This window comes from Eptesicus fuscus, chromosome 2 (genome assembly GCF_027574615.1).
Source record: "Eptesicus fuscus isolate TK198812 chromosome 2, DD_ASM_mEF_20220401, whole genome shotgun sequence".
In the NCBI taxonomy this organism is placed as follows: Eukaryota; Metazoa; Chordata; class Mammalia; order Chiroptera; family Vespertilionidae; genus Eptesicus; species Eptesicus fuscus.
The window spans coordinates 113714543-113730957 of record NC_072474.1 but is presented as its reverse complement, the minus strand read 5'-3'; the positions used below and the strand labels follow the sequence as shown (position 1 = coordinate 113730957).

Sequence of the window (16415 nt, the reverse complement as noted above, 5' to 3'; positions counted from 1 at the left end):
CGTCACTTCCGCCGGGGGTGTGTGGTCGCGGCGCGCATGCGCGGAGCAGCTCAGAAACGAATTCTGCGCCGGGAAGCGGAGGCGGGCGGCGGCGGCTGCGCTGGGCTGGCGGGCGGGCGGCCGGCGATCCCACGTGCTCCCCGCGGCCGGTTGAAACCGTTGGCGGACGCCGGCTGAGAGGTGAGGAGCGGCGACTCAGAGGTCCGGCCTGGGAAGCCGGGCTCAGAGAGTGAGGGGGCGGCGTGGCCGTGCCTGCGTTTTCGCCCTCAGGGTGCCTGTCCGCACGGGAGGAGGCCACCCCTTCGGATCCGATTCGTGCTCCGGGGAGTGGAAGGCGTCCCGGGCTTAGAAGGGCCGGCTCTGCCCGGTTTTAAAACCGAATCCCTCTCTGCTCGGGGCAGAGCAGACGCTGCCCCCGCCGGGCTGGGCTCAGGCTGGCTGCAAGCGGGGGACAGGCTCCTGTCTGCTCGGGGTCGGGGGGCTCGGTCCGGAGAGAGGCGGCCTCAGGGCGGGCGGGTGAGAGCTGGGACCTCGGGCCAGAACCACAGCGTGCGGATCCAGGTTCGCCGCCAACGGCACGCGAGACCCGCTGCGAGTTCCTTAGCCTCGCTGTGGCCCAGGGTCCTCGGCTGTCAAGAGGGAATAACGCAGAACTGGCTCCGGGCACTGTGTGCGGGTCACAGGAGCGCACGCGCGTTAAGCCGCTGTGGCGGGGCTTGGACCTGTGGTGCTCGTTCTGCGGCTCCTGCGTGTGGGGAAGGAGGTGGAGTGTGAGTATTTGCAAGGCTGACCTTCCTGCAGAGAGGGGCCCCCCGGGACTTGTTGACACAGCTCTCCCCCAGCCCCCCGCGCCCAGCACAGAGCCTGGCAGGTAGGAGACGTCCACGGACGGTTACTACACCAGTGAAGGGAGGCTGCTGAAAGCAGTACCGGGGATGTAGTGTGTGGGGCGGGCATGAGGTTGGGCTGGCTTCTCCTCGCCTCGGTTTACCCACCGGCGAAGTGGAGATGGGTGTGCCTACCTACTACCTGTGCGTTTTCTGCGAAGAGCAAGGGAGAGGTCCTGCGTGAATGCACCCCACATGCGGGGGCTTAGGTGGGACGGTGGACGGTGCCTACTCGATGGACAGCCCGTGCTCGCCTGGCCTTCCCTTGCACCATCCCGGTGGTTTCTTGGAATTCTCCTGAAAGGGGCTCAGGACGGTCTCGTTGGCCTGACCCCGTTTCACAGATGGGAGAACTTGGAAGTTCAGGGGAACAGTGACTAGCTGAGGTCACAGTGCTCGTGGGGACTGCTGAGGTTGCCAGCCTGGCCTGTCACAGGGCGCTTTTGGCGGTGGCGGTGGGGTTTAGGTCTGTGTGTATGTGTGAGAGAAACCCTATATAATAAAAGGCGAATATGCTAAGTGTCCGGTCCTCTGGTCAGCCCTTCAACCGATCAAAGTGTAATATGATAATGATATGCTAAGGCCGCTCAACCACTCGCTATGACATGCACTGACAGCTAGGGGGGAAGGAACTCCGACCAGTAGGTTAGCTTGCTGCTGGGGTCCGGCCCATAGGGACTGAGCAAGGTGGGCCGGACACGCCCTGGAGCCCTCCCGAGGTCCCTCCTCAGCTGGCCAATCTCCTGCGTCCCTCCCTGGCCCCGTGCACTGGTGGGATCCCTCAGCCTGGCCTGGGCCCTCTCGCAATCTGGGCTGAGGGACACCCCCCCCCCGCCCTCCCCCCCCCCCACCTCCAGTGCACAAATTTCATGCACCAGGCCTCTAGTGTTTTTTTTTGTTTTTTGTTTTAATATTTTTTTATTGAGGTATTATATGTGTACATATCTTACCATTACCCCCCCACCCCACACCCACACATGCCCTCCCCCCAGAGTTTTGCGTCCATTGTTTATGCTTATATGCATGCATACAAGTCCTTCGTTTGATTTCATAACTCCCCCACCTCTCCCTAACTTTCCCCCTGTAATTTGAAAGTCTGTTTGATGCTTTACTGTCTCTGTATCTATCTTTTTGTTCATCACTTTATAATGATCTTTACTATCCCTAAATGAGTGAGATCATGTGGTATTTTTCTTTCATTGACTGGCTTATTTCACTTAGCATAATGTTCTCCAATTCCATCCAGGTTGCTGCAAATGATGAGAATTCCTTCTTTTTTATGGCAGCATAGTATTCCATTGTGTAGATGCACCACATTTTTTTGATCCAGTCATCTGCTGATGGGCACCTAGGCTGTTTCCAAAGCTTAGCTATTGTAAATTGTGCTGCTATGAACATAGTGGTGCATAAATCCTTTCTGATTGGTGTTTCTAGTTTCTTCGGATATATTCCCAGGAGTGGGATTACTGGGTCAAATGGGAGTTCCATTTTCAGTTTTTTGAGGAAACTCCATACTGTTCTCCACAGTGGCTGCACCAGTCTGCATTCCCACCAGCCTCTAGTGTTTTAAGAATAGTGAATGTTGCTGAAACCGGTTTGGCTCAGTGGATAGAGCGTCGGCCTGTGGACTCAAGGGTCCCAGGTTCGATTCCGGTGAAGGGCATGTACCTTGGTTGTGGGCACATCCCCAGTGGGGGATGTGCAGGAGGCAGCTGATTGATGTTTCTCTCTCATCGATGTTTCTAACTCTATCCCTCTCTCTTCCTCTCTGTAAAAAATCAATAAAATATATTTTTTAAAAAAGAATAGTGAATGTCATTTTTTAAAAATATATTTTATTAATTTTTTTACAGAGAGGAAGGGAGAGGGATAGAGAGCTAGAAACATCGATGAGAGAGAAACATCGACCAGCTGCCTCCTGCACACCCCCTACTGGGGATGTGCCCGCAACCAAGGTACATGCCCTTGACCGGAATCGAACCTGGGACCTTTCAGTCCGCAGACCGACGCTCTATCCACTGAGCCAAACCGGTTTCGGCAGTGAATGTCATTTTTGTAAAAATGTAGGGGCGGGGGTTAAAAATCACCACAAATCTAATCCCAGAAGGAAACCTGCTATCAGGTAGAGTAGCACCCGTGGGGTGGGGAGTGAATTTATGAAGATAGATGGGGGGATTGAAGGTCATCTTTAAAGAAGTGTGGGTTTAGGTGGGGACCGGGTGTAACAGCATTGATGTGCAAATCAAATCCTACCATTGGGGAAGGATGAGTCTTTCATAGCTGGTATCTTATTTCACGTTCTGCACAATGCTCTTAAGATTTTATGGGTGAGCATTAAAGTTAGCGCACTTTGAGGTCATTTAGTTTTCGATTGGCAGGTGTGGGCTGCAGCCCAGATCAGTCCAGGCCCAGTTCAACAGGACATGGCTACATGCTGATCAGTTCCTCAGGTCCCAGCCCCTGGCAGATGCTGCCTTGGCCCCTCAACTCCGCACCATTTCCCCACACCCCCCCTCCTCCCTGTGACCCGGGTGGTTTGCTCAGTCCTCATATTTAAGATTTAAGACTTAGGGTCCTTATATTTTAAAGTGGAAGGTCATTTGTAGAACCTCTTGAGTTTTTGGGGATGAGGGCCTCAAGATCCCAGATGCCAAGGGATGGCCAAGGACAGGGCAAGTCATGGCGGAGAGACAGGGCAGGCGTCTCCAGGCAATCACAGCCGCCCGGAGTCTGGGTGGTGGTGCCGTTGTGATCACCAATGGGAAATGGCTTTGTGGAGAGCTAATGGTTGTGTTCGTCATTCCTCACCCTTTTCTCAGATCATAGCACGTGATGAGAACTCGGTAAATTGCCCAGTCAGACGAATAGACAGCAGAAGCTCACACAGAGGACCTGGTCCACATTTTTTGGGAGGGTTTGGGGGATACCTGGGTGTGGGTGGATCCCAGTGCACACTTGGCATTCAGTAAATTCTGCTGAGTTGAATTACAGCGACTTATCTGGGACGAGGACCCCCATGTGCTCAGCCAGTCCACTTGCCCTTCTCTAGAAGGAAGGACACAGCATCGCTGGCTGGATGGGGACCCAGCCTTGGGCCTGTGAGGCGCCAGGAAGGAAAAGCGGGCTCTGGGTTCTGGTTTAGGCTCAGCCCGTGGAGAATGCCATCTTTTTACACTTGGAGCTAAACACCGAGGGTTTGACGTCGAGCCCCGCAGACGGTGTCCCAACGTCTTCATGCAGCGTGTTTCCCGCTCCCCTAATTTCTGTGAGAAATTTACCATTTCTGTGTAATTACTTAAATTTCTCTAACATTTATTTCGTCTTGTGAAATGTTAATGAGTTTAATTTCTTGTTTTAGGCAATGCTTGCTATCTTCAGTTGGAGGGGCTGACTTTTCACATGGTGTATTTTTGTAAGTGTCACATTTGCACTTCTGAAATTGTTCCGCCTGCACGGACCTTGGCCTCCTTCCTGTCTGCTGTGCAGTTAGGGCGGCTTTCAGCTTGCTGTTCCTTGCAGCACCCCCCCACACACACACACACACACACACAGACACACACAGACACACAAGTGCGTCCTGCATAATGACAGGTGTTTCCCCAGGGGGCTGGGCGGGTACGAGGCCTGATCAAGGTGACCCTCAGCTGGTGCTGGGATGTCCTCCGGCTCTGAATAAGTGAGGGTAAGCTCCCTGCGGCCTCATTTATCTCCCTAGCAAGCAGGTGGCCATAGTGTCCCCATTGCATATCGAGTAAAAATGCAGCGTAGGTTCTGACTCACTGTGCAAGCCCCGCGCTCGGCCCTTAAAGGGAAAGGAGCACATCTCCAGATGCGGGCATTGGCTGTACAGACTGAGGGAAGGGGCTGGAGGTGTGTGTTTTGGTGGACACGTGATCAGACTAACCCCCTCCTGACTGGGGTTTACACTGCGTGTGGCTCATCCCCAGAGAGAGGACGTTTTGCACAGGTGTTCCCAGCATCTTTTTGTCAACGTCACGGGCTTCTTTCAGTCCAGCCGGTGTGTTTCCACCTGTCCTTCCCAGGCCTCTAACTCCGCACCTTCCGCGATGACAGACGGAGCCTCCCAATGGGATCGCACACTTGCCGAAGCCCGTCCCCCCTCTCCTCCCCTGTGATCAGAAAACAGGAGACCTCAGCAGGGAAGGCCAGAAAGCCCTTGGCCGTAGCTTCACGCTGAGGGAGTGTTTTTCATTGTTGAGTTTCGTTATGAAAGAGCTTACACATTTCCAGCAGATAAGTGGCTTATCGCTCTGCTTCTGCCTTGTGTATAATGGCCTTCGGTTTCTCGAGCCGAGTTGGTGGTTTGCCCTTGTCCTTGTACCAGAGTGCCCCTCCAGACTATTGATTCGGTTGGGTGGTGCTGGCTCTTGTTCCAGCCCTTGTTCTCCCTGCGGGGCGGGCAGCATCCGTCTGAGCATCCCTCTGCCGTGTGCACAGTGCTAAGCTCGGAGGAGCTGCGTCCTAGTCCACGTGATGCCAGCTCTCCAGGCGGGCAGCTGTGTCACACGTCTGCACCATAACCAGGTGAGAAGATGGTGTGGTTGCTGCACATCCTAGAACGAACAGCTGTGTTGCTTTCCTCTGGATTCGGTGCCAGGCTGTAGCTGACCACATGCCCTCCCTTGCTCACTGACCCGGATGGCGAGCTGAGGAGGGGACCCGGGACCAGGGCGTTTGCGCGTAGTCAGCAGGCACGCTGATGTCCGGCAGTGCCGGGGAGAGCCAGAGGCTTCCATGAGAGATCAGCTGGGCCTTTGTAAAGCCTGGAGCTGCAGCCAGGATGTACATTTCCATTCAAGGCTGAGCGGGCGTGAGCAGCCCTGATCTCTGCTCAGGAGTGACCGCGGCAGTGACCGGCAGGGCGGTGGAGGAGAGGGACGCAGGCACGGGCATGCCCTGGGAACCAGGAGGTGCGCCTTTGTGCTGAAGGATTTGGGAAGAAGTCTTGCCCTGAAGCGCATTGCACCCATTTACTTGATCTTTGCCTTAATTTTCACAGCGAGCAAGGAAGTGCCAGGTTCAGCAGTTCTCAGTCGTGTTGCTGTGGAGCTTAGATATAAAACAGCAGTCCTCTCAGATGGAAAGTTACTGGGACTCTGTCACCCTTGCAGATGGGTTTGTTTTTGGAGCACAGTAGCAGCTCCATGAATTTTTAAGTGGTTATGTATCTGTGCAGACGCAGGTCATGTTGACACAGTGCCGGGGACAGCAGGGTCTGTGACCGCCCTCCAGTGACCCAGTGCCCAGCAGTTAGCACAGCTGCAGGTTCCGTTTCCCCATCGATCCCACAAGGAGCCACAGAAGGAGGCCCCTCACCCTGTCTACTCAGCCTGAGGCACCTCCTCCTGTGTTAACACTGAGGACGCACAGCAGTGCCGCCGTGAATGTTTGTGTGCCCTGTAGAAATGATCTGTAGGCCTCTTCTCGACTCTAAAGCTCCCTGCCCTCCTCCTGTGTTAACACTGAGGATGCACAGCAGTGCCGCCGTGAATGTTTGTGTGCCCTGTAGAAATGATCTGTAGGCCTCTTCTCGACTCTAAAGCTCCCTCCCCTCCTCCCCTCATTATGCTCTTCCTGAATTTGGGGACCTGAGATAATTTGCAGGGCACACCTAAGTGTGAGAGAGGGAAGGAGGGACAGAGGGAGAGAGAAAGTTATTAGAAAATGTAAAATATTTTACTTAATGCCCCCAAAACTTCATCCTTAGAGACAGCCTGCCAAGTTTAAATCCTGATTCTACTGCTGTGTGACCTTGGGCAAGTTACTTAATCTCTCTCTGCTTCAATACCTCATGTAAAGTGTGAACAATAGCTTTTCCCTCATAGGGGTGCTGTGAGGATTAAATAAATTAATATGTGTAAAGCTCTTAGAGGGCCCAGCAAATGGTAAGCATGCACTCAACTTAGCCATTAGTATCACTGTTAATTATAATTTTGCTTACATGGTGGTAGAGTTGTATATAGATTGTTAATCAACTTTGATTTTGTTATTTATATTTTCATGTGAAATTATGGTTGAAAAGTTAGCTGTGTGATCATTTATTGGGAATAAAAACTTCAGATTATAATGAAAATTATCTTTTTTTTTTTCCTTTCCTTTTAATCTTTTTAGGACAAGACTTAAAGCCTATCTTGGATAGAGAATATTTAATCATTTAGCTAAAAATGGTATTTTTTACATGCAATGCATGTGGTGAATCAGTGAAGAAAATACAAGTGGAAAAGCATGTGGCTGTTTGCAGGAACTGCGAATGCCTGTCCTGCATTGACTGTGGTAAAGATTTCTGGTAAGTTCCAAGGAACTCCTGTATCCACAGGAAGGTCCAGGCCAGTTTTGGAAGCAGTTTCCACAAAGCTTTAAAAAACAGAAGCATGCCCTCTCTGGTGTGGCTCAGTGGATAGAGCGTCAGCCTGTGGACTGAATGGTCCCACGTTCCATTCTGATCAAGGGCACATGCCTGGGTTGCGGGCTTGATCCCCAGTAGGGGGCGTGCAGGAGGCAGCCGAACAATGATTCTCTCTCATTGATGTTTCTCTCTCTCTCTCCCTCTCCCTTCCTCTCTGAAATCAATAAAACTATATTTTAAAAAAAAAAATCAGAGGCAAATTTGAGGAAAGAAATTATGAAAAAAATTAAAAGTGGGTTACAAGTCCATCTGCCTGGTCTGGATGATTAAAAAGAAGACAGGAAGGGAATTGAGGTGATCAGAGCATCTGACCCATCAGTGGCGCTTGCTGTCATCTCGTTGCCACCATTCCAGACCCTGGGACGGAACCCTAGAGTGAGGTTTCAGGGTATGGGGTGCTGGTCACACTGAAGAGGGGGTTTATAAACCAGAAAGAAGTTTGCTGATTCACAGTGAGGGGGTGTCTGAGAGGGAAGCCTAAGTCCTTCCCAGGAAATTGGAGGTGATGCTGGGGTTCCACTGGGGGAGGGGATGTCTCTGGAAAGGTGAGGAACTGGGGGAGGGGCAGGACAGGCCTTGAGTGTTCATCTGGCTGCATCTCCAGGGTGGTCCGATGCTGGCTAACCTCCTCCATCTAACCCCCCTTAAGCCTCAGAGGCAGCCAGTCAAAAGGTGCACGTGCATTTGAGAGATGTTTGCTAACAGTCTGTTTTATTTTATTCTAGAGCAGTGATATTTATTTATTTTTATATTTTATTGATTTTTAAAAATATTTTATTGATTTTTTACAGAGAGGAAGGGAGAGAGGTAGAGAGTTAGAAACATTGATGAGAGAGAAGCATTGATCAGCTGCCTCCTGCGTGCCCCCTACTGGGGATGTGCCTGCAACAAAGGTACATGCCCTTGACCGGAATCGAACCTGGGACCCTTCAGTCAGTCCACAGGCCGATGCTCTATCCACTGATCCAAACCGGCTAGGGCTTGAGCAGTGATATTTAAAAACTGTTTTTGGAAATGACTAAAGTCTTTGCTTGTACCTGATCCTAGGAGGAAGATGGATGATAAAACAGGTTCTTTCCCTCCAGGGAGTTTGTGCCTGACCTTGCCCACACATTTCCTTGAGGGCCCCATACAGCTTCTGAAAGACAGACAGAATTGAGTTTTCTTTTTTCTGACTCTGAGACCCAGAACTTTTTAGTGACCGGATAATCCCTATTTAGAAAATATGTATTTATTGAAGTATAATTGACATATAACAAATTAGTTTCAGTTGTACATTATGATCAATATTCCTGTTGTTGAAAAAATGCATGGAAAGTTTGGTGGTGGGTTTCCTATTGAACACTTTGGAGCTAGGAAAATGTGTTTCTGCAGCAGGATGTGAGCACAGTAAGTGAAGTAGGTGGGGGGCGTGCGCAGTGGGCCAGCGTGGACTGCCGAAGGCAGGAGCAGCGTGCTGACATCACACAGCCTCCGCTGAGAGTGCACCTAACGGTGGGACCTCTGTCACCTCACAGGGGCGAGGACTATAAAAACCATGTGAAATGCATAAGTGAAGATCAGAAGTACGGCGGCAAAGGGTATGAAGGGAAAGCCCACAAAGGCGATATCAAGCAGCAGGCGTGGGTGCAGGTACGTTCTGAGTCATCTAGTGGTCTCAGCTGACCCTTCCATTTTTCTTTGGAAGCCTAAGAAACCAAGAATAAATGCCTCGCCAAGCAGACAAGACCCAGAAACAGCACGCCTTAGCTAGACAAAGGGTCGTGTTGATATCTTAATAAGGCTTCCAGCCCATGAACAGTTCCATTTATCTGTGTCTTCTTTCTTTCAGCAGTGTTCTGTAGTTTTAACTCAGTATTACATACATTCCTTGCTTAAGTTCTTAGTTTCCTTTTCAGATTGTCCGTTTGTAGAAATGCAGTTTGATTTTTGAGTGCAGTTCTCCTGAATTTGTTTATTGGTTCTAAAGGTTCTTTTTGAAGAATCTGTAGGGTGTTCCACATATAAGACCATGTTGGCTGAAAACAGAAATAATTTTACTTCTTTTCAAATTGGATGACTTTTATTTCTTCTCGCCTACTTGCTCTGGCCAGGGCTTCCAATGCTATGTTGGATTTATAAGAATAGACATTAATACAAAATCGGGACTTGACATGTGGATTCTGTAGTCCTGGCTACATGAAATGTATGTGTCAGTTGTTTATTATTTTTGTTTTGTCTGTCTTTTTTGTAGAAAGTTAATGAATTAATAAAAAGACCTAATGTCAGCCCCAAAGTGAGAGAACTTTTAGAGCAAATTAGTGGTTTTGACAACATTCCCAGGAAAAAGGCAAAATTTCAGGTATGTATTTGATATGGCTCCCTGACTGGGGACATGGGCCATCAGGGACAGCTGTGTTTACTGTTCAATGAGACTCCCCCCTCCCCCTTTTTTTTTTCTTATAGAATTGGATGAAGAACAGTTTAAAAGTTCATAATGAATCGATTCTGGAGCAGGTGTGGAATATCTTTTCTGAAGCTTCCAGCAGTGTAAGTCAGATCTAATTTTAGATTTGTCGTGTGGCAGACATGCTGAGTAAGAATGCAGTGGGAATTCTTATTTTTGGAGGTCAAGACAGCCTTCTCTTTCAGAGAGCCTCTTGGGCCTTCATTTATGGGAAGGAATAACTGAATGCCTTGCAGAGAAGAGTTCTTATTGTGCACAGAAAGGCATTTAATCCCCATATTTGACAATGGTAGCAGCTAACCTGGAACGATTTGCTTAGAAAGCAGGCGGTGGACGTATCGGAAAGAACAGGAGCTCTGGGTGTCTGACAGACCTGGATTGAATCCCTGCTGCTCTCTGCCATATGTTTGATCTTGGGCATGTCACTTACCTTGTGAGCCTCGGTTCCTTTTCTTTAAAAGGTGGATCATATTCATTCATTCATGTATTCATTCATTCAGTACTTATGAGTGCCTGATCTGTGCCAGGCCGTGAACAAAACTGAACTAGCTCAGGTGGATAGTGCCATGAAGGAAGAGAAGCAGGTGAGGACGGAGTGCCTAGGTGGTCTTCTAGGTAAGGGGAGAGGGGTCACCAGGGCCCGTACCTGCTGTCGCTTTAAAGTAGATGAGACTACAAAAGCACCCACCTTATGCCCACCTTTCAGCGGGCACTCGGTAAGCACGTATCTTCCCTTCCAGTGGAGGGAGAATTCTGTGGGTTTCAACTGCCTGTCAAAAGGTTGGAAATGCGAGTCCTCAGATGTGGATACAGGTGCAGGGAGTCTGGGTTTGATATTGTGTAGCCACAGTGTTGGTTACATTGCTAATTTGATTTTATCACCTTAATTCATTTGCACTAGCTTCCTTTTTGGAGCTTAATATCCCATTCAGAGAGTTATATCGTTAGTAGTTTTTTAAATGTGGAACGCTTCACGAATTTGCGTGTCCTCTTGCACAGGGCCATGCTGATCTGTGTCGTTCCAAGCTTAGTGTGCGTGCTGCCGGAGTGAGCACATCATTAGTAGTTTAAGAAACGACAACAGTGGGTCTGGCTGGTCTTTTACTTTGGTCACATTGTAGGGAGTTGATTTGCTTTATACAGAGAGAATAGTTTAGGCAGCAAATTTAGATAAAAGTGAAACTTTATCTTGGCAGTATATCTAGCATTTGTCTCAAAATACACACATTGGGCCTTTGAAATCTTATAACCAATCATTGAATTGGCCTTTATGTGGCACCTATTTTTTAAAGGTTATTGCCATTATTTTTACTAAAAATCAAAGATTGGAAATGACTTAGCTCAACTGTAGTTTGTTTTTTTTAAAGTTCTTTTGAAGCTGTGAACATATTAGGAATTAATAATCAGTAAACAGCTCCTGGTAACCCGAGCTTATTATTGGTTTGCCTATGTTCCATGAACAGCACATCCCAGTGTTTGGTGCAAAGCAAGGGGTCCTGAGGCCGTTAGTTCATGCCTGCAATTTTATCCCTCCCTTTACTCTGTGCTGGGCATTAGGTTGGCGGCTTCCTCTTCTACATGATACTTTTTATACCCAGCACAACTCACACCAGGTCACTGGATGCAGCTGTAATCAGTCCTGCCCTCATGCAGCTGTATTCTCGTGGGGGAGACAGACAACTATATGTGTGGGTTTTTGCTATAATATCAGGTTGTGATAAGCATTAGGAAGAAATAGAAGGCAGGAGGAGGGACAGAGAGCAAAGCAGGGTGCTCTGTTAGGTAAGAGCCAGTGAGGGTGGTACTGAGGAGACCACATTGGAGGAGAGCCTGGCATGAAGTAGAAGACAGAGAATGGATTGACCAGGAACTGTTGCGTGGGTGTGTGGCTCCTGCCTCCCCGCTCCTTCCCCTCTGTGGGTTGGGTGTGGAGGCAAAGCACCATCAGAGACTTGGTCTGGATTGGGCAGATGGCAGGCTGAGATCTGGGGCCGTTGGTGGTGATGATAATAACGGATACGCAGATGAACACAATTACAGGGCAGGAGGGAAGCTTCTTTGCCCCTTCCTCCTGAGAGTATCTGAACTCATTCTCTGCTCCTTGCCCCCCGCTCCGTGTGCCTGGACGACTTTATTTCTCTGAACTGCTACCGAGAAACCCCGATTTAGTTAACACTCTTCTGCCAGAGGGTGAGCATTGATGTCAGAGGGAAACATGACTTCCTATTGTACTTGAGTTAAAGCCAGTCCTTTATTTGGTGTGTCTTGGGGGACAGTAGCTCCCTTCTTGTGACCTAGTCTCCGGAGGGTGAAGACTGGAGGTGACTTGTTGAGTAAACTGGCTGGTAACTTACAGATGGAACTTGGGCCCGGTCTGCGGACTCATAAGTCTCAGGATTTCCCGGAGCTGCTGCCACTGGCCCTCTCCCTGCCTGACAGGCACCTTACGGCCGCGCAGTTCAGTAGGTAGCTCTGCGCCAGCTCGTGGGCAGGGCTGGCGTAGAGATTTCGAGTCACGGAGTATAGCAGATAGTGGACTTGCTCTGCTGAAGTTATTTTTAAAAATAGGATCCAGCCGTAGCCAATTTGGCTCAGTGGCTAGAGCGTCAGCCTGTGGACTGAAGGGTCCCGGGTTTGATTCCCGGTCAGGGCACATGCCCAGGTTGTAGGCTTGATCCCCAGTGTGGGGACGTGCAGGAGGCAGCTGATCAGTGATTCTCTCTCATCATTGATGTTTCTATCTCTCCCTCTCCCTGCCTCTCTGAAATCAATAAAATCATATTTAAAAAAAATTAAAATATGATCCATGTGCTGGTTTGAATAAGGGATGCAGTGAGTGGGAGGTTCTCCTGAACCCAGCGCATGTAGTCAGTTTTCCGTGATTCCTTAGCCACCATTCTATACTGCCCAGGTGTCCCTGCCTGCCTCTCGGGAGCCACCTAGTCTGAATGACGGTTCCATTGGGCCTCTGGCTGGCGCTTGCTCGTTTACAAAGCCCTTCTCGTGCGTTGGGCTGGCGCACTGAGTGCGTGGCGTTTCCAATTCTATCTGTCTTTGAACAGTATGAGGAAGGGTTCCTGCCTCCCATGTGCAGATGCGGGGACGGGTCCGGAGCAGGTAAATAATTTGCCCCGAGTCACCTGGTAATTGGCAGAGCTGGAACTTGAACCCGGGCCTGCAGGGACATAAACCTAGTTTCTGCCCCACGTGAGTGCTCTCCTTCATTGGAAAGAAAGGTGAATTGTGAGCCATAATTAAAGGTCTGGCGGAAGTGATTTAAGGATTCTTTCCTTTTCCAGCGGGACGAAATGCCTGTTAAGTGCAGAGAGGGGGCCCTAATTGGTTTGGCTCAGTGGACAGAGCATTGGCTGTATACCAAAGGAAACTGGGTTTGATTCCGGTCAAGGGCACATGCCCGGGGTGCAGACTCGGCCTCTGGTAGGGGGTACGCAGAGGGCAGCTGATTAATGATTCTCTCTCATCATTGATGTTTCTGTCTCATTCTCCCTTCCTCTCTGAAATCAATAAAACCATTTTAAAAAAATATAAATAACTAAAATGTTTTAAAAATGCAGAGAGGGGTGTGGGCTGGGGGAGTTCTTCTCATTTTGTGTATTTACTGCTACATTTTAACTGGGGGCGTCACAGTTCTAAAATGGTAAGTAATAAAGACTTTTTTCTTGGAACAGTGTGCTCAGTAGATACATGCAGATCGTGAACAGGTGTGTGTGGAAGATAATACTTACGTGTTTCTTGGTTTTGCTTCATAAAAAGGAACCAGCCAGTAAAGGGCAAGATCAACAGCCACTCAACCCAGTGGCAAAGCCACCTGCGGAAACCACCACCACGGTGGCACCTGCCAAAGCCAATGCCACCACGCCAGGACCAGCAGAGGCAAAGAAGAATAAGCGAGAAAGGAAGGAAGAGCGGCAGAAGAAAAGGAAAAAAGAAAAGAAGGAACTAAAATTAGAAAACCACCAAGAGAAGTCCAAGAGTCAGAAGTCTAAAAAGCGCAAACTGAGACCTGAGGCCGAGCCGGAGGCGGGAGGGGAGGGCGTCCCCGAGCCCACGGGCCCCGCAGGGAACAAGAGCCAGGGGCCGAGGAGCGCGGGCGAGTGTGGAGTGAACGGAGCCGTGGACAAGGAAGAGACAAACGCGGGAAAGAGGAAGCGGAAGCTTTCCGAAGGTGTGTGGCGTATGCTGCAGGGTTTGTTAAAATGGGCATGCTCTGAATTTGGGGTATGTAAAATCTGTTAGATCTTACATTTTGAACCAAGTAATGCAAAGAGCATAAGCTGTGGGGTCAGGGCAACCTGGGCGGAGTCCAGGCACGTGACCTCACCTCTCAACTCCCAGTTTCCCCACTGCCGGGAGGAGAAACCCCACGGGCTGGGTTGCTTGCCGGGCGGGGAGGGGGGGGGGGCGGGGATGAGCAAGATGATGGAAGGAAGGGGCTGGCCATGGACGATGCATTAAGTATAGATGTCATCAGAAATGCAAAATCTCTATTTTTTTTTTTTTAATCTCTACTTAGTTGAAGCGTATTCTAAGAAGAAGATTAAGTTCCCAGCACTGGCTGAGGGCGGAGAACCAGAAAACCATGAAGCTCCTGCAAAAGGTAGCACATTTGGAAAGCTCTGTTCTCTGGGTTGGGAGGAGGAGGTGAGCCAAGTTCTCTAGGGCGTGAGTGACTCCAAAGTACCCAGAGGGCTGAGAGTCACCATACAGCGTGTCTGTCTAGCTTTAAGGATAAAGGGAAAGCCGTCTGGATTGGAAATAGGCATTATCTTTGGAACTGTAAACCCGCGTGCTTTCCCAGACCCGGACCCCTTCCTGTCTTCCAGCCAGACCTGGCTGTTCCCCTCTCATCTCTGGTCTGTCCCTGGTGCCTCCTTGCTGGCATGTGTGTCCTTGTCACAATCCAGTCCCTGGCCTGGGAGGCGCCTCTTCAGGCTGCCTCCTCCACACAGCTGCTCCCGTTCCTTAGGCCCCAAGCAGCCCCCGGGGTCCTGCCAGTTACGAGATCCAAGGACTCCTGGGAACTGAGGCTTTATTGATGGAGGTTCAGTGACTGCCCGAGTTGGGTTAGATCTCTTAGCTTGGAATCTTCCCGCTCTCAACTTTAATTTTTTGAAGTATTTACTTTGAGGTAATTATAGATTCACATGAAGGCTGTGAGCCTTGTGGCCCATGTGTAGTGATGTTTGTGGCTGTCCCCTCTCGTTCAAGGTTAAACTTGTGCTCCCCTCTGTCTTGCTCACTGTGCTTAGCCCCACGATCTCCGTGGATGCTTAATGAATCTTGCTGAGGTCCTCTGAAGCAACTCTATCTTTTTACAGGAATTTGTAGTGGTGGTGCTGTTTATGTTGCCTGCTTAACCTGCTCACTCAGAACAAGAACGGTGAGGGTAGCGGTGCTTTTAGGCCACTGTGATTGGACAGTGTGATTGGAGCAGGCCCAGTGCCTGCTCCACGGTGTTCTGTACCCTGCCCATTCAGGACTCATTCCTTTCCCGGGCAGCAAATAGATGTTGCAGAAATCATTTCCTTTCACTTCTGGTAGAACAACAAAACACAGTGTTTTGCATGTTATTCTTTGTATTGTAGGTAAATTCAATTGGAAGGGGACTATTAAAGCAGTCCTGAAGCAGGCCCCAGACAATGAAATAGCAGTCAAAAAGCTAAGGAAAAAGGTATGCACACGAACCTAGGTACACCAGCTGGGGAGAATCGGTTCTTTATTTTAAAACCCCTAAAATACTGTAAATGTGTGTGTGTCTCACTTACAATGCCCTGGTGACCCCTCTGCTCTCGTGGGGAGGGAATGGGGCTGACTCCCATCACTCAGTCAGAGCAGTGCGTGCGTGGTTTTGAAAGTATTATTCTAGATAGTTTGCTATTATTCCAGAGCAGTGCTTTCTTCTTTAAAAAAAAAAAAAAAAATCTATCTTATTGAATTTTAGAGAGAGAGAGAGAGGGATAGAGTTAGAAACATCGATCAGCTGCCTCCTGCACACTCCCCACTGGGGATGTGCCCGCAACCAAGCTACATGCCCTTGACTGGAGTCGAACCTGGGACCCCTCAGTCCACAAGCCGACGCTCCATCCACTGAGCCAAACCGGTTAGGGCTGCTTTCTTGTTTGGTTTTGAGTTTTTTATCGACATCTGACCCACATGCAGCCAGGCGCTCACATGTGCCACGGCACAGATTTCACAAGCACAGCCCCTGTGCGGCCAGCACCTGGGCTGCTTTCATTTCTTACCGTCGCCCTCCTTCTGGGTTAAAGAACACGGTGGGTAGATCTTCAGGACAGTGACCCTGTTTGACATCGTTCTCCTTGGTGAAGGTTCTAGCTCAGTATTACGCGGTGACGGACGAACACCACAGGTCCGAGGAGGAGCTCCTGGCCATCTTCAACAAGAAAGTCAGCAAGAACCCCGCCTTCAGGTTACTCAAGGACAAGGTCAAACTTTTGAAGTGAACATTTTTATATTTAATAAACTGAGTCCATTCTGTTGATTTCTTCCTTTCACTGCTGTTTGTAAAACATGTAATAATAACAACTCAAATTGTGCTTTCTTACAAGAGAATATATATTTTTGGTAGATCTTTCATGAGAAAATAAACTATATATTGTCCTCAACCCTCCATAGC

At 49.4% G+C, this 16415-nt stretch overlaps 1 protein-coding gene and 1 pseudogene across 3 annotated transcripts; one reads left to right on the top strand and one right to left on the bottom strand.

Moving 5' to 3' along the window:
• Positions 1 to 63: 63 nt before the first annotated feature.
• LYAR (Ly1 antibody reactive) lies at positions 64 to 16409 on the top strand. 3 transcript variants are annotated; one of them, XM_028159659.2, is made up of 10 exons: positions 64 to 180; positions 4246 to 4299; positions 7020 to 7194; positions 8832 to 8946; positions 9548 to 9655; positions 9760 to 9843; positions 13535 to 13946; positions 14295 to 14378; positions 15367 to 15452; positions 16108 to 16409. In XM_028159659.2, exons 3-10 carry the CDS (start codon positions 7073 to 7075, stop codon positions 16240 to 16242), a joined length of 1146 nt encoding a protein of 381 aa, XP_028015460.2. In that variant the 5' UTR covers positions 64 to 180; positions 4246 to 4299; positions 7020 to 7072; the 3' UTR covers positions 16243 to 16409. The 3 variants fall into 3 exon arrangements, with proteins under 3 accessions (XP_028015460.2, XP_008149103.2, XP_054564146.1); XM_008150881.3 differs by lacking the exon at positions 4246 to 4299; XM_054708171.1 differs by lacking the exons at positions 4246 to 4299; positions 9548 to 9655.
• LOC114234918 (U6 spliceosomal RNA) lies at positions 10716 to 10815 on the bottom strand (annotated as a pseudogene).
• Positions 16410 to 16415: the final 6 nt, after the last annotated feature.

Bases quoted from the DNA above. Each gene is read 5' to 3' on its own strand.
- LYAR (XM_008150881.3), top strand. From the start codon at position 7,073: ATGGTATTTTTTACATGCAATGCATGTGGTGAATCAGTGAAGAAAATA. The intron at 9,844-13,534 runs GTAAGTCAGATC...CTTCATAAAAAG, and splicing joins TTTCTGAAGCTTCCAGCAGT to GAACCAGCCAGTAAAGGGCA. The intron at 14,379-15,366 runs GTAGCACATTTG...TTTGTATTGTAG, and splicing joins CCATGAAGCTCCTGCAAAAG to GTAAATTCAATTGGAAGGGG.